This window comes from Palaemon carinicauda, chromosome 19, assembly GCF_036898095.1.
Source record: "Palaemon carinicauda isolate YSFRI2023 chromosome 19, ASM3689809v2, whole genome shotgun sequence".
NCBI classification, from domain to species: domain Eukaryota; kingdom Metazoa; phylum Arthropoda; class Malacostraca; order Decapoda; family Palaemonidae; genus Palaemon; species Palaemon carinicauda.
The window spans coordinates 71,830,174-71,855,517 of NC_090743.1; the positions used below are offsets into that span (position 1 = coordinate 71,830,174).

At 41.1% G+C, this 25,344-nt stretch overlaps 1 protein-coding gene across 1 annotated transcript in view; it reads right to left on the reverse strand.

Annotated features, from left to right (window-relative positions):
* Positions 1-25,344, reverse strand: part of LOC137659063 (anaphase-promoting complex subunit 2-like) — a 200,081-nt gene that overhangs the window by 76,232 nt on the left and 98,505 nt on the right. Inside the window, exons 5-6 of the mRNA XM_068394153.1 lie at positions 16,306-16,414; positions 14,608-14,746 (exon numbers count right to left, since the gene is read on the reverse strand). Of these exons, the coding sequence (XP_068250254.1) occupies positions 14,608-14,746; positions 16,306-16,414 (248 nt within the window). The remainder of the gene's footprint in view (positions 1-14,607; positions 14,747-16,305; positions 16,415-25,344) is intronic.

The following is a 25,344-nucleotide window of genomic DNA, read 5'->3' on the forward strand; positions in this document are numbered from 1 at the left end:
TGTAGTACTGTTAACAAACTACCCTTTAATGTACAGAACACTTAATGCATGTACTACAGTACCCTAAACTATAACAGGCACAAATATTAAAGGTGATTTTATATCATGCATTTCCTTAACATGCTAAAAAGCACGATAAAAAATGGCAACCAATGTTTTGTTTACATTTATCTCTGATCATAATGTAGGCCTAGAAACAAACTGGAGGTAGAGCTTTGCTTATTACCCAGACATATTTCCCATACTTTTCCCTTAGAACTACATCACATCTTCCTACTTTAGATATATATATATATATATATATATATATATATATATATATATATATGTGTGTGTGTGTGTGTGTGTATATATATATATATTTATATGTATACACATATACATACCTACATATATACATAAATACATGCATACATATATATATATATATATATATATACTGTATATATATGGGTTATGGAAAAAATCCGCGAAGTGGTGAATCCGCGATGGTCGAACCGCGAAGTAGCGAGGGTTCACTGTATTAGTGTTTACTATACATAGACTGTATATAACGTTACGTAGTGTATTATATTATGTTTGCCTAACGCATTTTAGAAATGTGTTGAAAAGTAGGCAGAAACAAGCTTCAATGGATAGTTTCTTATTAAAGAGGCCAGCGGTATTAGTAGGCCAAGACGAAGGTGAAAGTGAAGAAAAGAAACAGAAAAGAGGAAGGGATGAAGAATTAGAAGGTGAAAGTAAAGAAAAGAAACAAAAAAAAAAGAAAGTGACGAAGAAGTAGAAGAGATTTAGAAAATAAGAAAAACGTAAAGTTATAAAAAAGCAAAAAAAAAAAAAATTCAATTTTAAGTTTTATGTTACCGTTAAGTGTTAAAGTAATTTTTTCTTTCATTTTATAGTTTTCCATACGTAATGTTAAGTGTTAATTATTTCTTCCATTTTTTTATTTCGTAAAGTTTAAGTGTTAATGTGTTAAGTGTGTAAATTACTGTACGTAGTCTGTCACTTGTTACGTAGTGTATTATATTACGTTTGCCTAATGCATTTTAGAAATGTGTTGAAAAGTAGGCAGAAACAAGCTTCAATGGATAGTTTCTTATTAAAGAGGCCAGCGGTATTAGTAGGCCAAGACGAAGGTGAAAGTGAAGAAAAGAAACAGAAAAGAGGAAGGGATGAAGAATTAGAAGGTGAAAGTAAAGAAAAGAAACAGAGAAAAGAAAGTGATGAAGAAGTAGAAGAGATTTAGAAAATAAGAAAAACGTAAAGTTATAAAAGAGCAAAAAAAGAAAAAATTCAATTTTAAGTTTTATGTTACCGTTAACTGTTAAAGTAATTTTTTCTTTCATTTTATAGTTTTCCATACGTAATGTTAAGTGTTAATTATTTCTTCCATTTTTTTATTTCGTAAAGTTTAAGTGTTAATGTGTTAAGTGTGTAAATTACTGTACGTAGTCTGTCACTTGTTACGTTTTCTGCCTTATGCCATCCTCCTCTGCCGCGACTTCGCTATCGGACATCGTCTCAATCAAAAGGTAAGTTTCAACTTTTTTGTTACACTAATTAACTGTAACCTTTTTTTCAGAGTGTACAGGTATCAATCATTAATTTAGGTGTACGTACAGGTAACAATACACCTTCACTGATCTAAATGCTTTACGTACATACAGTACCGTAACTTTTATACAGTAGTAAAGAAAACGGACCGTTTTCTTTGGGCTTGGGGGGGATAACTTGGCTATAACTATATTATTGAATAATCTCATAGTGGTTTCTGGAATGGATTAGGCTGTTTTTAACGGTTGTGTTAATTATTGAATGATAGAAATGGCTACATTGCATGTTTATTACTACAGTTTAGCGTGTTTATGAAAGAAAGGGTGACTTTTTATAAGGCTTGGAACGGATTAGGCTATTTACATGTAAAACACGACTCAGGATACGAAAATATCAGGATACGAAACCGCATCCTGAACGGATTAATTTCGTATCCTGAGGCATCACTGTATATATAATATATATATATATATATATATATATATATATATATATATATGTATGCATGTATTTATGTATATATGTATTTATGTATATATGTATGTATGTATATATGTAGGTATATATATATATATATATATATATATATATATATATATATATATATATATATATATATATATATCTAAAGTAGGAAGATGTGATGTAGTTCTAAGGGAAAAGTATGGGAAATATGTCTGGGTAATAAGCAAAGCTCTACCTCCAGTTTGTTTCTTCGTTATGATCAGAGATAAACGTAAACAAAACATTGGTTGCCATTTTTTATCGTGCGTTTTAGCGTGTTTAGGAAACGCATGATATAAAATCGCCTTTAATATTTGTGCCTGTTTTAGTTTAGGGTACTGTAGTGCATGCATTAAGTGTTCTGTACATTAAAGGGTAGTTTGTTAACAGTACTACGTACAAGGGAAGGTTTTAAAAGTCTGAATATACATGTTGAATAAATAGGTAAATATGGTGTCACTACTTCGCGGATTTTCACCTATCGCGGCCGGGTCTGGAACCTATCTACCGCGATAAACGAGGGTTCACTGTACTTATATATAATATACATGTACTGTACAGTATATAATTAAAAAACATTACAGGATAAATAAAAATTATATACTGTACTGTAAAGGAAAAATTAAATTTTATTTACCTTTGGAGTGACGTGACTTGAGCTGGTAGTGGGTGGAGGCAGAGGGGGAAGGAGATGGTAGATATAAAAACGTATCAATGCTAATTATGTTATGTACACTTAATAATAAATCTATTCTTACTATTAAACACTTAAAATTGAAAATGCTTTTTTTTTTATTATTTTTGTCTTTTGAAAAAAATTTTATGATTTCTTTTTTTTTAGAACTTAAAAAAACTCTTTTTTAGCTTTTTTAATAGAATCACTATTATCATCTTTGCTTTCTTACACTTCTCCTTTGGAGAAATATCTATCCAAATAAACCTGTTTCTGACGATTCCTCAACATATTTCTAAAATGATTCGTATACTTGTCATTAACACTTTCCATAAGACGACCTGTGTGAAGTTTTTCTGGGTGTTTTTTTCAATGAAACTCGTAAGGTTTTCATACCAACCGATAGCTTCCCTTATTTCTGCCGATGTCGTTTCTTCAGTCTCCCCCCCGTCCTCGCCATCACTAGAGCTGTGAGCTTCTTGAATGACAGTCAACTGCATTGCCTCCAACTCCTTAAAGTCTTCAGTCGTAAGCTCTTCCCTGTGCTCCTCGATAAGGTTATGGACGTCAGCCTCATCGACAACAAGCCCCATGGACCTCCCGATTGAAATTATTTCCTCAACATCATCCTCAGGGGCAGTATCATCAATGGCCTCGTCTTCGGTTGAGGGATCAACACCTTGGAAGTCTCGTTCTGCCACAACAGCTGGCCACAGTTTCTTCCATGAGGAGTTCAAAGTGCGCCGTGAAACCTCATTCCAAGCTTTGTCGATCATCTTCAGGCATTGAAATATGTCAAAATGCCCCTTCCAAAATTCACAGAGGGTGAGTTGAGTGCTTTCGGTCACTTTGAAGCATCTTTTGAACAGATTCTTCGTGTAAAGCTTCTTAAAGTTGGCAATCACTTGCTGGTCCATAAGCTGGAGGAGAGGGGTGGTGTTTGGTGGCAGATAGAGAACCTTGATGAAGGAGAAGTCAGGATGAATGATGTCCTCGAGGCCAGGAAGGTGAGCAGGGGCCTTGTCCAGTACCAGGAGACATTTGAGAGGAAGATTGTTCTCTTCTACAAGTTCTTGACAGCAGGACCGAAGCAGACGTTTATCCACTCAATAAATATGGTCCTCGTGACCCAGGCCTTGGCATTAGACTTCCAAAATACCGAGAGCCTCTCCTTCGTGATATTTTGTGCCTTGAAGGCACGAGGATTCTCTGAGTGGTATTTGCACAAAATGCGGGCGTGTCTGTCCTTCATCGGTTTATGGCCAGGAAGTTTCTTTTCTTCAGCTGTGATATATGTACGGCGGGGCATTTTCTTCCGGAAAAGGCCAGTTTCATCACAGTTAAACACTTGGTGAGGAATGTAGCCTTCTCTGGAAATTACTTTCTCAAACTTCTTGAGGAATTCTTCTGCTGCTTTCTTGTCAGAACTGGCCGCCTCTCCATGCCTGACGACTGAGTGAATACCAGTCCTCTTCTTAAAAAGATCAAACCACCCATGAGAAGCCTTGAACTCTTGGGGGGCTTGCTGCGACGTTCCTTCGTCTCTGCCGTCTCTCTGGGCTTCCACGAGATCGGCAAAGATGGCGCTCGCCTTGTGCGAAATTACCGATTGCGTGAGTGTATCACCAGCGATTTCCTTCTCCTTAATCCATAAAAGAAGGAGTCTCTCCATCTCGTCGTTGATTGAGGTCCTTCCACTGGCAAGGACAGTCATGCCTTTAGAAGACTTACTTGCTTTAATGGCTTCCTTGTTCTTGATAGTTGTACCAATCGTAGACTGGTTACGGCCATACATAATAGCGAGGGTAACGATGCGCATGCCTTCTTCGTATTTCTTTATTATCTCCAGCTTCGTTTCCATAGTAATCATCTTCTTACTTCTCCCTTTAAAACCACTAGCAATCTTGGGACCCATGGCTAACAAATTAAAGTTAGAATTAAGCACTAAAATGCACAAAAAATACGATAGCACCCACACGAGATCAAGTCTTTACAAAACGCACACGAGATTCTGAACTGAGCGCGCGTATAACAAAGAGAGAGAGAGAGGCAGCATCTCTCTCAGGCATTGTGGGAGGGATTTCGGCCAATAGCGTATCGGTATCTTAGTGACGCCGACCAATAGCAGACCAGCTTCTTAGTGACGTATGAGCATGGTGGTAGGGTAGTGACTCGCACAGTCGTACGCATAAAAACCGCCAAGTTTGAGTTTTGGCATTCAATACCGTAAGGTGGAAAAAATGTCGTAACGAGGGGACGAAAAAACATTGTATTCCATACCGTAACATGAAAAAAACGTAAGTTGGGGACGCTGTACCCCAGGGGTCTACTGTACAATGCTTGAAAAACAGAAATAGCGTGCCAAAATGAACAGTAAAGAAAAAAAAGCCCAGGTCAAGAAGAATCATCCTTTTCACAGAATGTCGAGTGTCTTGAACACGATGATAAGTCAGAAAATTCAGTTAACAGTTGCAGTGAACAGGATTCGGGAATGTATTTAGTGGAACAACAGGGACAGATGCGTTTTAGTAAAGAAATGAAATGTTCATATTTAACTTCAACACCAAAAAAAGAAGTCAAGTTTTTAGAGATTCAAATGATTCTTGATAATCCCATGCTATCTTCAATTGATGAAGTTAAGAATAACATTGTGCACCATTTGGTTTCCTTAGTTCTCTACAAAATTTGAGATCCAACAAACCCATAGTAGCTAGAGTTCCTATCTCGTCATTACTTCCCAAAAAACCATTCAAGCTGCACTTTATAAAAAACGAGTAAACACAATCAAGAGACCTATACTCTGACACATGAGTGTAGTTTGTAATGCGCAATCTTAGAGTGACTTGGCTTCTGTAGAACATGTGTGTTCTTCAGTATACTAAAAACAAAAAGATAAAAAGTACAAATGCCTTTGAAAGCCGCGTAATATATCATGCAGGGAATTGATTTTTCATATTGCACAGAAAATCCCAAACGTTAGTAAATTTGATGGGACTGAATATTACTGTGAATTGGCCTGGCTGTGATGAAAAAATGCTTGTGGAGAATCTATTTATTCCTACAGTAAGTTTGTAGAAAGAGGAGGAAAATTCTATGCTGCACACATCTATATACTAAGATTATTTTTATAAATAGAGTAAATGTTACAGAACTTTTGTGAGTGATGTTTTTCACTAAATACGTGGTTTACTGAATAACCCTTTCCTGATGACTGTATTTATGTGGGAGTGTCCAACATGTGAATGGGTTTTTATTTCCTTTTTGTTAATTCATTCTTTTAGTCTAGATAGTGTGGGACTGAAGTGAAGAGGGACACTAGTTTTTTCTTACAATAGAAACTTTCTTATTGATGCATTTGTCAACCTTTATTTCATTTTTGTAACATGAAAAATTTGTAGATAATTTGTATTTTTCCTAACCATACAATCCTTAGCTTTTTAATTAGGGTATTACTTTCGGCGTAGCTGAAATGACGAGCCATTAGATTTTTAACGAGGGTTTACTACCCCCTCGCTAGTTAGCGAGGGGGTAGGGGAGGGGTAGCTAGCTACCCCTCCCACCTCCTCACACACTGGTGAGTAACTCACTTTGCTCAGAGGTAGGACTTACCGGGAGACAGGGTTGGCGGGCAAGTTTGATTAAATAGCTAAGGTTTTTAGGGTGACTTAACCCTTTTACCCCCAGGCTCTTTGGAAATTTCCAACCCTTAACCCCCAAGGGGTTATTTTTTTCCCAGCACATTTTGCAGTATAATTTTTCTTAATTGCTCTAACAGCCTTAATTTTTTTCATAGAGAGGTCAGGTTGGTCTCATTCTCTTGGAAAATGCCTGAATTTTTTCAAAAAATTTATCAAAAATATGAAAAAAAAAATTTTTATAGCATTTTTTTGCAAGGACGTACCGGTACGTCCATGGGGTTAAAGGGATGGGTTTTGTGAGACGTACCAGTACGTCCTTTGGGGGTAAAAGGGTTAAAATCCCTTAGGAAGGGTGGTAAGTCCCAGCCGTACTGGCTTTGGCTTTTGCCCGGGGACTCGGTATCTGAATGTGTTAGAACTCAAGATAAGGAGTCCCTGCACCTCGCAAGTGCCTTGCTCTGCAAGGACCCCGGCCTACGTAAGCTAGTGTGTGAAGGAGTGAAGTGTGACTCGTCCTAGGAAGTTGACCTGGAGTCCTTTAGATGGAAATCTAGGTTAGGACGATCCCAATACCACCTCGTAAGGGTATGGGGACGTGACAGTATTAACTTAATACTAGGAACACAAGGAAACATGGTTTACCTGCTGTGGTTTGAGGTCAGCTATGCAGAGAACCCAGGATGCTGCTTTCCACAAGAGAAGGGAGAATGAAGAGAAGAATAAGGGCCAGGCAACCTTTTCATTCATGCAGACTAAAACAGGGTAACAATGCCCTCAACCCTCTGCTACTTATCCATTAAGGAGCCTGAGGATTAAACCAGCTGTTGTGCAGCCACCACAGGGCCGATAGCGAACGTATCAAGCCTCCTGTGGGTCACGTCTTGCAGGTAGTGGGCTGTGAAGGTCATTTGACGCTTCCAAACCCCTGCTTGTAGAACCTGCGTCACAGAGTAATTTCTCTTGAATGCCAGGGACGTAGCAATGCCCCTGACATCATGTGCCCTAGGGCGACGTGACGGAAGAGGGTCAGGATTCAGTGAATGGTAGATAACCCTGCGAATCCAAGCTGAGATTGTATTCTTAGTGACCCTCCTCTTCGTCCTTCCTATGCTCACGAACAATGCTTGCACCCGAGGATGAATTGCAGCTGTTCTCTTAAGATAGAGCCTCAGACTCCTTACTGGGCACAGTAGGAGATGGTCTGGGTCATCTGTTACAGAAAGGAGACTCGAAATCCTGAAGGAGTCGAACCGGGGGTCCGGCACTCCTGGATTCTGAGTCTTAGCTACAAACACAGTGACGAATCTGAACGTTACCTCCCCCCATCCCCTTGAATGGGCGATGTTATACGAGAGACCATGAAGTTCGCTGACTCGCTTGGCCGAGGCCCGAGCAAGCAGGAACACAGTCTTCCAAGTTAGGTGGCGATCAGAAGCCTGGCGTAATGGTTCGAAAGGAGGTCTCTTAAGAGACCTGAGGACTCGAACCACGTTCCATGGAGGAGGTCTCACTTCCGAATGGGGGCAGGTAAGTTCATAACTTCGTATGAGTTGAGAAAGTTCCAGCGAAGAGGAAATGTCCATTCCTTGAGCCTGAAGGCAAGACTTAAGGCTGAGCGATAGCCTTTCACTGCCGAGACTGAAAGGCGTATTTCTTCCCGCAAATACACGAGAAACTCCGCTATTGCTGGAATAGTGGCATCGAGTGGAGAGATACCCCTTCTACGACACCAACCACAGAAGACTCTCCACTTTCCCTGGTAGACCCCTGCGGATGACTTTCGCAGGTGTCGAGACATCCTTTCCGCAACTTGTTGCGAAAAGCCTCTCTCTGTGAGGAGACGCTGGATAGTCTCCAGGCGTGAAGTCGTAGCGATGCTACGGCTTTGTGGAAGATGTTGGCATGTGGTTGTCCGAGTAGCTCGTGTCGAGGAGAAAGTTCTCTTGGGAGTTCCGTCAGGAGCTGCAGAAGGTCCGGGAACCACTCTGCGTGATGCCATAGCGGAGCTATTAAGGTCATCGAAAGGTTGACTGATATTCTTGTCTTGTTGAGTACCCTTCTCATCAGACAGAACGGGGGAAAGGCGTAGACGTCGATGTTGTCCCACCGTTGTTGAAAGGCATCTTGCCAGAGTGCTTTGGGGTCTGGGACTGGGGAGCAGTACAGCGGGAGCTTGAAATTCAAGGCTGTCGCAAACAGATCCACCGTCGGGGAACCCCACAAAGTCAGGACTTTGTTGGCTACTAGACGATCCAAAGACCACTCGGTACTCACTATCTGAGATGCCCTGCTCAGACTGTCAGCGAGCATATTCCTCTTGCCTGGAATGAAGCGAGCTGCTAGTGGAATCGAGTGGACTTCGGTCCATCTCAGTATCTCTACTGCAAGATGGGATAGCTGCTGTGAAAAGGTACCTCCCTGCTTGTTGATGTAAGCCACTACCGTGGTGTTGTCGCTCATCACCACCACAGAGTGGCCCGCCAGGTATTGTTGGAACTGCTGAAGTGCCAGATACACAGCCTTCATTTCTAGCAGGTTTGTGTGGAGGCACTTTTCTAATTCTGACCATAGGCCTGAGGTCCTGTGGTTCAGAAGGTGCCCCCCCCCCCCCCTTTTTTTTGAGGCGTCCAAAAACAGCATCAAATCCGGGGGGAGGACGACAAGATCCACTCCCTTTCGTAGGTTTTCCTCTGTCAACCACCACTGAAGATCCATCCGTTCCGCTGGACCCATTGGGACCAAGATGTCCAGGGAATCGTGTCCTTGATTCTACCGGGACTTGAGTCACCATTGCAGGGATCTCATCCTGAGGCGACCATTTGGAACTAGATGAAAGGTGACCGAGGAGACGTAACCATGATTGGGCTGGGCGTTCTTCTCGTCTGAGGAAAGGAACTGCGACCCTCCTCAGCCTTGCTATCCTGTCGTCTGATGGGAAGGCTTTATGGAGATTGGTGTCCAAGATCATGCCTAGATACAGTGAACCCTCGCTACTTCGCGGTTCGACCATCGCGGATTCACCACTTCGCGGATTTTTTCCATAACCCATATATATACAGTATATATATATATATATATATATATATATATATATATATATATATATATATATATATATATATATATGTATGCATGTATTTATGTATATATGTAGGTATGTATATGTGTATACATATAAATATATATATATATATACACACACACACACATATATATATATATATATATATATATATATATATATATATATATATATATACATATATATATATATATATATATATATATATATATATATATATATATACATATATATATATCTAAAGTAGGAAGATGTGATGTAGTTCTAAGGGAAAAGTATGGGAAATATGTCTGGGTAATAAGCAAAGCTCTACCTCCAGTTTGTTTCTTCATTATGATCAGAGATAAATGTAAACAAAACATTGGTTGCCATTTTTTATCGTGCTTTTTAGCGTGTTTAGGAAATGCATGATATAAAATCACCTTTAATATTTGTGCCTGTTTTAGTTTAGGGTACTGTAGTACATGCATTAAGTGTTCTGTACATTAAAGGGTAGTTTGTTAACAGAACTACGTACAAGGGAAGGTTTTAAAAGTCTGAATATACATGTTGAATAAATAGGTAAATATGGTGTCACTACTTCGCGGATTTTCACCTATCGCGGCCGCGACTGGAACCTATCTACCGCGATAAACGAGGGTTCACTGTATACCAGTCGTTGAGTTGGAAGCAGGGAAGGCTTCTCGAGATTTACCATGATCCCTAGATCTTGGCAAAGTCCCAGAAGCTTGTCTCGGTGTCGAAGAAGGGTCGACTCCGAGTCTGCCAGGATCAGCCAGTCGTCCAGATAGCAGAGAAGACGGATGCCGATCCTGTGTGCCCACGAAGAAATCAGTGTGAACACTCTGGTGAATACCTGAGGTGCTGTGGAGAGACCGAAACACAGCACCTTGAATTGGTAGATTTTGTTGTCTAGGCTGAATCTTAAGTACTTCTTCGAAGACGGATGGACTGGGATCTGGAAGTACGCGTCCTTCAGGTCCAGTGTACCCATGAAGTCTTGTGGTCTCACCGCTAGTCTGACCGTGTCCGCCGTCTCCATGCTGAACGAGGTTTGTTTGACAAATCTGTTCAGGGCTGAGAGGTCGATGACTGGTCTCCAGCTTCCAGACGCCTTCTTTACAAGAAAGAGTCGACTGAAGAAGCCTGGGGAACCGTCGACGACCTCCTGGAGAGCGCCCTTCTTTAACATGGTCTGGACTTCTGCCCGTAGGGCTTGGCCCCTTACCGATCCCCTGGCAAAGGAGCTCAACGACACTGGATCCGCTGTCAGGGGAGGTAGAGATGTTATGAACGGGGCGCGATATCCCTGACTGATTACGGAAATCGTCCAGGAATCGGACCCGAGTTGCTGCCACCTGTCTGCGCAACTTTGAAGGCATCCTCCCACTGGTAGACATGCAGGGGGACTGTCAATCCTAGCGTTTGCGGCCTCGGCCGCTCCCTCTATGATTCTTTCCTCCCCTGGAGGACTTTTTGCCTTTCTTGTCTTTGACAGGAAAGGGCTTCGACACCGTTGCCTTCTCTGTCACAGTCGGTTTCGTTGTCTTGGACGGGCGAGGTTGTTGAGGTGCCGGAGGTTTATAGGGCTTTGATGTAAGAGCCCTATGAAGGAGGGAGTCCTGGTTGGACTTCCTCCACCTCTTGGCTGCCTGTTCCAAGTCTTTAGGCTCGAACAGGTTCTTCCCTAGAAGGGAAGAATGGCTGAGCCTGCTGACCTCGATGGCTGGGACCTTCGCGTGGAACCTCTCTGCCACCGCATCACGACGTTTCAGGATTGAGTTGGCCCACAAGTTCGAGACTTGGTGGGCCAGAAACTCAATGGTGCAGGTGCCCGAGAGGAAGAAGGTCTCCAGGGTCTTCCTGGTGCTCTCTTTAGACAAATCTTCGGATCGCAACAGGATGCCAAGAGATCCCAGCCAGATGTCAAGCCACGAAGTAGCCTGCATGGCACACTTCGCGACCTTCTCCGGGCTTATGATCTCTGTCGCCGAGAAAGTCACTTGCCGGCTAGAGAGTCTCTCAAGAGGGACTCCCTTAGTAAGCTCTTCCACAGAGTGGTGCAGGGGAAGAGCTAAACAAGCCTCCTCCATGATCTCGAAGCACCTCCTCTGTTGGAAGCGAGGAGGTGGGAGGAGTTTGTTGCCAGCCGTGGAACGGCTGGAGGAGGCGAGCTCGGAGAGCTGGGCCTCGCCCTTATCCCTGGCACTCTTCACCCCTTGGGACTAGGGCAAAGCTGCACTGGCCTTAGCGGGTTTATGAGTGCCAAAGACTCGGTCCAGGACCGTGTCCCTGCCATCGCGAGAAGGAATCTCAGGATCGGGAATCCTGTTGAGATGCCTCATCAGGGTCAGGACTTGCCAGAGCGCTGGCGAGCAGGAGATCGTGGGCGCGTGGGGCGCGCATCAAGATGAGGGCGCGCAGTTGTACGCTGGCGAGGAGAAGATCGCTGGGGAACAGGAGAGCGCTGGCGAGCATGAGAGCGCTAGCGCACAGGTGAGCGCTGGCGAGCAGGAGAGCGCTGGTGAGCAGGAGAGCGCTGGCGAGCAGAAGAGCCATGGCGAGTAGTCTCAGCTGCAGAAGGTCTCTGGGGCGTTGTCTCCTTGGATGAAGTTCTGAGCAGAGAGGACTTCACCGCAGGCGAGTGCTTGCGCGCAAGTGCGCGCGAGCGAGCAGGAGAATGTTGGAGCGCAGGGGATACCTGGCGCTCAAGGGACTTGCTCACATTGTGAGAAAGCCCCTTTTGCCCCGAAGGGACCGGTGCCCGTTGGAAAACGGGATGCGTGGGCGCCCAAAGCGCGTCAGCAGCCAGGAACGGAGACGGCAGGTCCGAAGGTCTAGCAGGCGAAGGAGAACAATCAGCAGAGAGGTCCAAGGATGCAACTGCAACGGTCGGTGCACAGCAAGGAGGATCCTCTGCGGGGGACTGCGACGGAGAAGAGCCGAAGAGGCGCCTCCTAACTCCCTTGTGAGGAGAAGGAAGGCCTCTACGGCGAAGAGGGCGGCGAGCCTTCCAACGGATACTTCCTCTGGAGGCGGCAGGCAGACCATCGTCAGTCCTCCAGAGAGGAGTCTCTGTCAGTGAACTCCCCCGAGGGGGAGAATCACCTGCAGGAGAGACCGTTGGACTTAGCTCCTCCCTCGAAGGATGTTCGGAGGGAGGAACTAAGCCTTCAGCTGCATCGGGAACCAAGGCAGGGGTTTGACTAAACTCGTCGGAGGCCCCTGCCACAACAACGTCGACGATAGACAGAGGGTCAACCTCTGCTACCGCCGGCGACTGTTTGACAGCAGCCCCCAACTGGATTAAGTCAAACAGGGCTTCCTTGGAGTGCGAGCCCTTAAGCCCCAAGGAAGCCCAAAGCTGCAACAAATCATCATTAGCAACAGTGTTAAAAGATAAATCCTCCCCCAGAAGAGGAGGAGGAGCTGACTGGCCATGGGAGGCAACTCTCTCTCCCGAACCCTGAGGTCGGTCAACAAAAGAATGGCCTACGATACCACTCGACGACCTCTCGGAAGAGACCACTCGAGCGGGAGCTTCGGAGGAGGTTCGGGCTACGATAGAAGAGTCCTTGGAATTTTCTTTCTTCAAGGAAACCCTTGAAGGAGAAAGATCCCTTTTGGACTTCTTCTTCCAGTGCCGGGAAACCTCTCCCACTGGGAGGTAGACCACTCCCTACACTCACTACACACTTTGTCTCTATCACACCGTTGGCCCCTGCAGAACGGACATAAGGTGTGAGGGTCCGTTTCGACCGCTGACATATATGTATCACAAGGGCGGTCAGGTAATCCGTGGCACTTCCGCATAATGGTAGAGGCCATCTTCCAAGCACACACTGCAAAGAAAAAGCAAAAAAGATTAAGGCTGTCAATAAGTGAGGGTGGGAGCAGACACGTCTGTTCATCACCCGAGCCAAAAGCAAATTGAGCTACCCACCGGTGTGTGAGGGGGGGGGAGGGGTAGCTAGCTACCCCTCCCCTACCCCCTCGCTAACTAGCGAGAGGGTAGTAAACCCTTATTAAAAATCTAATGGCTCGTCATTTCAGCTACGCCGAAAGTAATACCCTAATTAAATAGCGTGGTTTGTATTTCGGTTACGGAACAAATACTTTTTTTTTTTTCTTTTTAATATACTGCCTCCCAGAGGGTGTTCACGTTCCAGCCTATAAACACAGCAAGATTGTAAATTTTTTCTACAAATGTTCTCAAAGTTTACTTGAACTCGAAAAAAAATTATACCTGGAAAACATAGTGCTTTATTTATTTAGAACTTAGCGCAGAATACTGTAGAGAGAGACGGGAAAAAATACTGTACCTATAGAATCCTGTCTACTCATGTGGCAATCAAGTCAATTCCCAGTGAGCCTAACAAGACAAGCCTGTCCATTATGCAAGGATGTAAGAGCTACTCCAATCTTAAAACCTTACCCTGGCGACTAAGCTGGTCTGCTAGTCCTGTACAATCTTCTCACCCAGAATGCAACTGGCTGACTGCTTCAAGGTGTGGTTCACTGTCCAGAAGTGAATCATATCAACTTGCTTGTTGACACTATCAAGTATCTCATCAAACCTTCCTAGAATGTTTGCATAGCTAAAAGAGCTGCTTGCATTTAAGAACGTTGATGTACAGATGTTTTTTTTCTGCCAACCACACACACCTGACACAACCAGATTGCCCCGATTTTTGTCCCAACCATCCTTCAACACATACGAGAACAGTCATAAGTTCCAAAGACGGGAATCAAGCAGAACTCTCTTCTGGAGGTATTCCTTACTTTGTCACCATGTCTCTTCCTGTACCTCCTGTCTCAGTGGAACACGATAAACTGGAGGGATCCCTGGTGGCTGACCAGTGTTCTTTCAAACACAACTAAAAGGATCTCTGGTGGAGAAGCTCAAACAAAATGGGCTACCCTCATGAGTAGAGGTGACAGAGAAGTGCCAAAGTCGAGCTGGAAGTATTGTCTTTGACAGAAATGGATGTGCTACTTCCCTGAATTACTGTACTAAGAATAACAGTTTTCATGGTCTGAATAATCTGCAGAATTAATTTATATAATAAAAAAACATAAAAAAATTCAATCATAAACATGCTAGATTTCTGATTAACTATGTTCCAGTGAGCAGTAGATGTAAGATCGCTTGCCTTTTCCAATTGATTGATTCGCGATTGGTCATAGGAATCCCTACAGGTGGCAGTCACATGTTGATTAATGACAGCTAAGAGTAAAGATGATATTATATCACCTGCAAGACGCTCCAGCAAGTCTAACTCCAACAATTGCCTGCAAGAAAAGTATACTACAATAAAAAAGCTTAAAGAATTTCTATTCTGTAAAACAAAGAAGGATTAATCAACACTTGATGAATAATTATAATTTCAAAAAAGTTAAAGTTTTATAGACTTATGAAGTAGTAATACTAAATTAAGAAGCTCCAATATCATGGACCCATCTGTCTTATTAATACCAAACCACTGAAGACCTAACTAAAAGCAAGACTCTAAACAATATAATTTAACTGAAAGTATATATCTTTCATTAAAAAACTGAGTAGCTAGAAAGGCCAAAATAATTTTTCTAAATTAGTAGCGATTGGAGAGTTAGCATAAATTAATTTGCAATAGTTTCTCAAAACCTAATAAGGAAGAAAATTTTTGTACAAACCAATCCAAGTGGGAATAACGTTTATCAGTTGATACCTACATCTTTTGAATAAATGAGTAATTTTTATATAAAACAGGTAGTTCCTATGTGTTCATAGGGATATACGCTTATCACCTATTATTTCAGAATGATATGCAGGACACAGTGACAATTATGCAGTAATATTACAAATTCCTGCATTCATTAATAATGTAAGAATCTTCACCCTTCTTTCAATACTTGTGAAGGAGTGTGTTTAAAAGCAAGGTAACAAGGGAAATTAATAAGTTACAATCGCTATATTCCTCATAATTTTCCTGTGACCAATGGAGGACCACCTGTTCCATATACTTTTTTATGGTACCTTTAATGTTATTTCTTCCAAGGATATAACAACCATAATCCATAAGAAGAGGGACACTAAGAAGCTTGTGATGAGTTATCAGAATACACTCCACTAAAATAAAAAAAGCCTATATAATGTGTAGATGCCCTTTCTATGCCATACTGTCGTCTATATGTACTTAGAATCTGCCACACTACATATGAATCCCCTTCTTAGAAAGATTCAATAAGGTTCAGGGAGTTAATATCCTCCATGCCCCAGAGTGGTAAGGCCTATATTTTTTGTGATATTTTTGTTATGAAGGCTCAAGAAGCAATCACGTAAGGTGTATAGAACTTACATGTAATTTGATCATAAAAAAAAAACTGTGCTATGGCTTAGATTAGATCAAAGGAAAATTATATTATTATGCCTCCCATTCTGAAGAAGGTTAAGAGGGTCTATCGTTTATATGTCATCTGAAAGACTTTTGTCTTTATTAAGGTAGATTTTGCAATAAGCCTCTATCCTATTGACATAGGTCTCACAAGTAAACTTTTGACAAAAATAATGAAAATCTTTCAATTCAAATAAAAAAACTTGAGGAAAATATAGTTCACATTGTATATTGCCAACTGAACCACTGTAAAATGTTTGACCTAATATTAATTACAAAAGCCCCATTTTAAATTAATTCTAACCCTTCAATTATAAACAGTATTGTGTTTCCTTTTCTAGGCCCTTTTGATCACACAAAAATTAATTCCTCAGAAAACACAAAAAGGGAGAAATCAATATGGTTTGAGACTCATTTTTCTTCTGTCTGCTTAACAAATCATATAAAGCCAGTGTCTTTTATATATGAAATTCTTACCGGTTAACTTGACAGAAGGTATTTGTTATTGCTTGGCAATGACAGGCATCTGTAGCAGCGTCACAGCCTCCGCACTGAATGGCCTCGTCTGTGCTGTCATCTGCTTCTTCTGTAAGGGAATCATTTAGAAGCCCTCAACATCATTATTGTCTAGAAGTTTCCTATCACCTAACAGTCCCATTTCTCAACTGTCCATTTAGGCTCACAACATGAATTTATTCCTAAAACCCTTTACCAATATACAGTGTGCTGTGCAAGGCACACTTTGAGCCCCTCCTTGGGGAAATTTAAAACTATACAGTACAGTATATTTAATGCTACGAATAAAGGGAGGATAAGATATGAGTAGCAAAAAAAGGAAAATTTGGAGATAATTTGTATTTTTCCCTAACTAATACAAACCTGTATCTATCTATTGGATATTACTTCTGGTATGCAGACAATTTGTCAAAAGACAATTGGTAGAATGAAAACTCGTCGAATGACAATTCGTCAAAATGACAATTCGTCGAAATGACAATTCGTCGAAATAACAATTCGTCGAAATAAAAATTCGTCGAAAGGAATGGTAGTTTGAAATAATTTCTGTTTTAAAGTATCTAATATCAAACATTTCACTATAGCCCATGAGCTAAATGGAATTCATCAAGACCGAGCGAGGTGCTAGAAAACTTTTGCATGAAGGTTTCTTACACAATTGATAAGAAACATTGTGATAAAAAATACTGGAGATGTGAAAAACGGAGTGAGTGTGGAGCAAGATTACAAACTATTAATGAGATGATTCAAGGAAATCCTTCACGGGATTACCATCCGCCAAATGACACTCAAAATGCTGCCTTGAAAGTTGTAAATGAAATTAAGAAAGGGCTTGTGAAACCGAAGAAGTGACTGTCTGCATAGTATATAATGCAACATGTAATATGCCTTTGAGTGTTGCAGGAGCACTACCCAAAAAAATCTTCTCTTTTGAGAACAGTGAACAGGAAAACGTCCGTACAAGAAGATGAAGACTTAAACATTACGACAAGAAGTTAGAATTTCAAGTTGTCTGAAGACGAAAAAGTGACTATTTATGGAACTGCTAGAAATTTGACCTTTTATCCCAAAACTGTATTTGGTTGTGTGATGGCACATTCGACTGCACTCCAGTTAATTCAAAGTTGTACACTATCCATGCTTTAATTGCTAAAAATAAAACCTTACCATTGCTATACTTTTTGTTGGGCTCAAAGGACGAAGAGAATTATGACATTATTTTCACATTTATAAATCAAAGTCGAAGCTTGAATGTTTCATCCATTATGATATACTAAGGACAATTCGACCAATTGTCATTTCGACGAATTGTCATTCTACCAATTGTCTTTTGACCCGTAGTCAGGCTATCATTATTTCTAGCGGTAGCTGGAAGGAAGCCATCATGTTTCAAGTGCAAGGTGGCAACCAAGGAGGTTAAATGGGTGGAGGTGGCACAGGTAGTCAATGCTTATGGGAGACGGTGAAGCCAACAGTGATAGCCGACACGCCTTCTATCGTAGGCAGAAAGAACTTATGAGGAGAGTAATCAGCTATCACTTTACCCTTTCTGCGTTACTCTCGAGTATTATGATAATCCTTGGAATGATCAATCCTCAGACAGAGAAATGGAAGATTGACAAAGTGATAAAAGTAATTTATAAATGGATAATTCCTTCTGATGTTTTCATCAGGTACAAGGATTAAAGGATTTATCATTCCAGATCAGGTACGCTATGTGTATCTAAAGATGTAAAGAGAGGATAACAGATTGGGAAAGTCGTTAAATCTGGTCAGAGAATCATAAATCGTTTAAGATAAAGTGACTTCTGTCCTCCAGAGTGAAGTAGTCATTAAGAAGGTCAAAGGAAATGATTCGTGTTTTGGGATTTTTTTTTTTTTTAAATTATACACTAACATGCCATTCATCCAGGAATTGACTACAGTACTGGCCACTAAAGTGCATCAGTTTTGTATACGTCTGACGATTTCACATTTTATTTTTTGCTAGTAATTTTGCTGAGAACTTTTTAACAGCATAGAAATATCTGATCTGAAAGTATTTTTCAGATCTGATCTGCAAGTATTTTTCTGCCACAGCCTTAATAAGTAAAACAATATGATTATTATCTGGTTCATTCTCATACATATGCTTACATGATTTAGAAAATATATTTATAAAAGTATAATAATCTAATACAGATTAAATTTTTTTGCATACCCATTTTTATCCAATTCTATATGCATACCAACTCTGAATTTCTTTTCTCGGCACAGACATATATTTATCACGTCATTAGATTGGTGTACTGTATTGGAGCACCTTTCTGTTTCAATCTAATTAAAGAAGGAAAATAACTGTTATCAGTACCAGTACCAGCATTAATAGAAGTTTAATACTTCAATGATATTTCCTGTATAAAGACAACAAATCCCGCAATACAGGCAACAATGCTGCTTGAACACAATGACAAACGATGACTACTTGAAAGATACGTGTAATTCTCATCGTCATCAAAATCAGTTGCTTGTTTTATCTCAAAAAGTTCGTCATTGAATGTTTTATCTCAAAAAGTTCGTCATTGAAAATTTTGTTCCTATCAGTTGAAGAAATTATAGCTTGAACAGAAGAGTTGTATGAAAGAGCTCAGTCCTTAACTCTACTTGAAACTAAAAGAATATTTACAGATTCCAACAGATTCCAGAGGCATACAGTTCCCTTTGCGGACATCCTGCAAGTCGTTATGAACTAAAATTCTTTTGTAAGCGGCAGAAAACTGACAGACAGTTGGGTTGTTATTACATCCTCCCATAGATCTAACTTGACCAAAAGAGAGTTCTAGGAGATCTTGGCTCATCTTATATGTTAACAAAAATTTTAATTGGATGAAGGACAACCTATTAGATTATTATATATTTTACTCAAACTCCGTATATAAATTATGAATCCCATAAAGCCTTGTTTGCGATTGGAATTCAACAAAGGTTTACCATATGGAAGTTTGAGTTGTCTTAGATATAATTCAGCATGGCCCAGAAAATCTTTAAGGATTCTTTCATTATCCTTTATAATGGGAATGAAATTGATTGTTGCTTCGCATCCCTAGAACTCTACAAAATTGTTATGAAGACAAAACTACATTGATTGTGCAACAGATTCACTTAGCAATTGCGCTGCAAGTTTAACAGTTGCCTTTTTCTTTAATCCATGCCAGATGCATTCTTAATTTATTCCCCAAATGCAAACCCTTGCATTCGTGAAGCTTATGTAATTTTTCAATGAAATCCCACTTAATAAAGTTTCCCCCCCATCAACAAAAAATATAAATATCTGCTCTTGCATCAATGGATGAAGAAATGAAGTTTTTATATTTTCAGAATCTAGACTGCAACCAAGATCTTTGACCATAGTAGCATTCGTTGATAGTCTATCAACAGTCAGAGATAATTTTGACCCCCACTGAATGCAGCTTAGCCAAACGTTGCCTTAACAAATTAACACGCTCAGCTCTTCCTTCTTGAGATGAGCAGGAAATTATTCATATTTGTTAGCAATCTATCAAAATCTTCATTCTTGAAGTGCTTAGAGCATAATCATGAAGTGGTAGTTGGAGCACAAATGATATTTTCATTATAAAATAAATTTTTGAACATACTTACCCGGTGGATATATATATAGCTTAAGTCTCTGACGTCACGGCAGAAATTCAAAACTTGCAGCAATCGCAGATTGGGTAGCTAGGTGTACTACTAGCACCACCACTCGCCAGGTAACTGGAACCATTCCAGGAGTCCTCAGATATTCCATGCCCATAGGTCTCTAGAGGGGAGGAAGGGAGGGAGTTTAATTATATATATCCACAGGGTAAGTATGTTCAAAAATTTATTTTATAATGAAAATATAATTTTTAAACATCTGACTTAGCCGGTGGATATATATAGCTGATTGACACCCTTGGTGGAGGATTAGAGACCAACTAAAACATTATTGGAATATTACTCAGAGTTTTATAAAAACAAACTTAAGGGTTCGTACCTGATAAGGAAGCTGACTTTTATGATTCTCTGCCTCATTAGTCCGCTGTCCTTATGAGATCCAGCGATCCACTCAGGGGGCTGAAAGACCTCTAAGAGCTGTCAAAAACAGTGTAAATACCCCACTATGACAGGACCTCAACCAATACCCTTGTTCTGGGCGCTCTCAAGAAACAAGTATGACCACCTGCTAAAATCAATGATTGCGGAAGACTGTCGACCAGTCTCCACAAACAACCATAAAATACAATAGTTCCAAGAGAAGAAAAAATGTATTAGGATTAGGGGAATGTAGTGGTAGAGCTTTCACCCACTATTGCACTCGCTGCTACGAATGGTCCCAAAGTGTAGCAGTCCTCGTAAAGAGTCTGGACACGTTTCAAATAATGTGAGGCGAACACAGACTTACTCCTCCAAAAGGTTGTGTCCATAATGCTCTGTAAGGATCGATTTTGCTTGAAAGCCACATAAGTTGCCACAGCTCTGACTTCGTGTGTCTTAACTTTCAGCACTTTGAGGTCTGCTTCACCACAGTGTGAGCCTCTCTAATCAAGAGCCTGATAACATATGATAAGGCATTCTTTGACATTGGTAAGGAGGGCTTCTTAACCGAACACCATAGAGCTTCAGACTTGCCTCGCAATTTTTTAGTTTTGTCTAGATAAAATTTAAGTGCTCCTACAGGGCACAGGACCTTCTCCATTTCTTCACCAACCACATCTGAACAGTTTGGAATCTCGAAAGACTTCGGCCATGGATGAGAAGGACGTTCATTCTTGGCCAGGAAACCAAGCTGTAAGGAGCATATAGCCTTACTATTACTGAAGCCAATATTTTTGCTAAAAGCATGAACCTCACTGACTCTTTTAGCTGTTGCCAGACTAAGAAAAGCATCTTTAAGGTGAGATCTTGCACCACTTTGTTCAGTTCAGAATCGACCTTTCGAAACCTTGAAGGGCTAACAGGACTGCTAATAGCTCCTTCTGGTTGATGTGGAGGCTCTCTTGGTCTTTTGTCCACAGACCCGAGCACTCCAGTTTGCCTAGTGTTGCTCCCCACCCCGAGTCCGAAGCGTTGGAACACTACATAAGGTCTGGGCTCCTTTGTTCTAGCGAGAGGCCCTCCTGAAGTTTGGTTGAGTCGTTCCACCACTGTAGGCAACCCTTGACAGACTCGGGAAGTGGAATACTTTCTGTCTCTCGGCCCTTCTCCTTGTCCCAATAGTGATTGAGGTGAAATTAAAGAGCGCGGAGATTTAGTCTTCTTAGGGAGACAAACTGCTCCAGTGAGGAGAGTGTTCCCAGCAGACTCATCCACTGTCTCACAGAACAATTCCTTTTCTCTAGAAAAAGACTAATCTTTAGGAGGGCTTATTCTATCCTTATGGGCGATGGAAAAGCCCGAAAAAACTACTCTGAATCTCCATCCCCAAATAAAGAATCTTCTGGGATGGGATCAGTTGGTATTTCTCTATGTTGACAAGAAGACCCAGTTCCTTTGCTAATGTCAATGTCATTCTGAGATCCTCCAGACAGCGATTGAAGGAAGACGCCCTTAACCGAGTTACGACGCTCAGGTTGTGAAGCTTCATGACGTTCGGGAACTCGATGATATGACTGCATAATTGAGGAAAGCTTAAGCTGCATGTCCTGTAACAGGCTCAACTTAGGGTCAACTTGTGGTAAAGTTCGGCCCGAAACGTCAGCGATCAATTCACCGCCTTCTCCGCTCGCGTCTCGCATGGAACGTCCAGACGAAGACAACCAGTCAATCGGAAGTGGCGGTGTATGAACTGACGGAACAACAGATCCAGGAACTTGCATAGCAGTCGCTGGAAGCTTGTCCGAACCACACGTTCTAAGAGGACGTTTGGCAGGAGAACCTTCTTCAGAAGAAGGCAATCGCTCTGGACTGCTCCAATGACTACAGCCAGGCATTTGAGGCGATATAAGTCGACTCTGATCTATTGAGATCATTTTCTTCTTGAGAGGTCTGGAAACTTGTCGCCAGTCACGATTATATTCTTTACTGACCAAAGCGTCATCTGAAGATGAGGTAAACTTAACCTCACCTTTCCCATGGTGAGGGCAAGCGTTCTGTGAAACAACAGAAACGCTTGAGGGGACGTCTGCTCGCACGACTACGCCTCTCGTTCCCTTTCGCCGATCGACATTCCTTCTCCCAGGAGTTGGGGAGCTTGGAAGAGGTCTTAGGCTAGGTAAACTACAGGTACGAGCAGACGCACCCTCCACAGCACTGAACACATTCACCGCACTTTTGGCACTAACACTGGCACTTTTAAACATATTCACATCGGACACAAGTTGGTTCCTGTCCGTAGCAAGCGACTCAACCCTAACACCAAGGGTTTGAATAGCACTCATCATGTCCTTTAGTGAAGGCTCAGCGGTAACAGTAGGGGGGTCAGGGACTACTACAACAGGAGAAGGAATAGGTTCAGAGACACAGGGAGAGGAAAATTCTCTAGATCGAGAAGAACTGCGTCTGACTCTATCTCTCTCTAACTTACGAGTGTACTGATCGAAATCCAGCCACTCACTCTCAGATAACAACACATATTCATCACATCGATCCCCTAATTGACAATTTTTACCTCTACATTTAGTACAAATGGAGTGGGGATCGATAGAGGCCTTAGGAAGGCGGGTTTTACAGCCTTTCACACACTTTCTATAAACTGGGGAAGGGTCAGCCATTTTGGAAAATTCCAGAGAGAGATCAACAAGCAAAGGTCAAAATAAATCAAATCAAAAGAGGTTCAAGAGAATCCGTAAATAAATCCAATCAAGCGAAAGCCAATTAACCAAAAAAAAAATAGTACTTCACTAAAGATACTGCAAAAAATCGAAGGTTACAACGAGTGAATGTTCCAATGATGTCGCCAGCAATGGCGGCAGAGAAGATCTGAGGACTCCTGGAATGGTTCCAGTTACCTGGCGAGTGGTGGCGCTAGTAGTACACCTAGCTACCCAATCTGCGAATGCCGCGAGTTTTGAATTTTTGCCGTGACGTCAGAGACTTAAGCTATATATATATATCCACCAGCTAAGTCAGATGTTTAAAATTTTCTTGTCGCGTAGATCGAACCCATTCCTTTCTAAGGAACCTAAGATATTAATGATGTAGAAGAAATGATAACGACAACGATAATGATTAGTAATCATAATAAACAAAGACATTATTGATAGTATTGATAGTGCAGGTTTTGATAATGTTAATAAATTCAACAGCAGAGCATATATTCTTGCAGCTGCTGGCATTCAGTACTTTTCTCTATTAACACTTTAATACAGCATTACATTGAAAATTGAGCAATTACCAATGAAATGTAATAATAGGATTTAAATTTTTGTCGAATCTTTGAGTACATCCATAAGCAGTACATGCGGTTGGCATTATTAACTGAAAAGCAGGAATAATTTGTAGCGTGTTGATGCATGTAATGGATGTATAATGAGCTCCCAGCCATCAGATCGCGACCTTTTTGCCTACAATTGGCCGAGACGGCTGACTTCACTTATTCCGCTCTGGGGCATCTCCAGCCATTTAAACTCCTTGGTGGCAACCCTACCTAACCACTACAGTGGGTAGGTATGGGGGGTGGCTGGGGGCTACCCAGCCACCTAATATCTACTCACGGCTCAGTGAACCACATCACTTTTTGCTTGCAGGCAGGACTTACTGGGGTATAGGTGATAGTGGGCCAATTTATATAAATAGCTACATGTTTGTATTAGTTAGTGAAAAATACAAATTAATCTCCAAATTTGTCATTTGTTCCCATACTAACAAACCTTCCGCTATTTATTGGATGACTCACTCTTAGGAGGGTGGTAAGTCTGACAACTAGCTTAGTCATTGACCCATGTTTCCCTAGCACAGTATTAGACTGTAATCAAGGGAAACCTTGCACCTCGCATATCAATACCAGTGAGTATGATAGCGGCCTGAGCAAATAAAGTAGTTGTGAGAGATATCATAAAAATGTCTAGGTAAGAAGATGCTCCTAGTTAAAATAGAAGCCTTACTAATGAAAAAACGTTTCCCAAGGACTACCTCACAGGAGGCGTTGGGGACGTATACAAGTACAGGTAGTCGCCGACTTACGACCGAGATCGGGACCGAGAGATGCGTCTTAAGTCGAGTTCGTCATATGTCGAACTAAAAAAGTGAAGTTTCCGTAGATGCGTTATGATCCGGCAATCATCTCAATCATGTTTTATCAATATTTTCTTACTGTCTATCATTATGCCATTTTGTTTCATGGGATATCATATGCTCTATTAATGCATTTTTGTATTCTATTTTTCAATTTTGGAAGTATTTACCAATCGAGAAGTACTTAAAATTTTGTCTACCTTTGGTTGTGATCAGCTGATCTGAAAGTGCCGCTACCTACTGTATCAAAATATGGCGTACATACATATGGCATATATTTTTTTTCTTTTTAGAATTTCTTAACTTATTAGAAATATCTTCATGAATATTACATCAGCGCCAATATGTTAAAGGAAATCAGTTTTCATACAGTTCATCTAATCATTAGGTATAATGCGAAATACTTGTACAGTACAGTAGCTCTTTCTCTATGCGTGTGTGTGTGCGCGCTCGCTCTCGCAATCGAATACGGGTAGTTCATTTTTAAAGCTTCATACAGTATCCAATTTTCAGTTCAATATTAAGCCTTCATATTTCATTAGATCTCTCTCTCTCTCTCTCTCCCCGTATTTTGATTTTTAATTCAGCTAAATCTTCATATTTCTTTGAAAAATATTAACAAAATCTTTATCATTATTCGATGTTTCGATTATGGGAAGAGTAACGCATCGGAAGGAAATCACTTGATTTGATCTTGTCTTCCGCCTGAAATATGAAGTCATCAGACTTTTTTTCTTAACTTTACGGTAAGTTGTGCTAATCTTATAACTGACAATACAGACCACTAAAACACTTGATATCGTTACT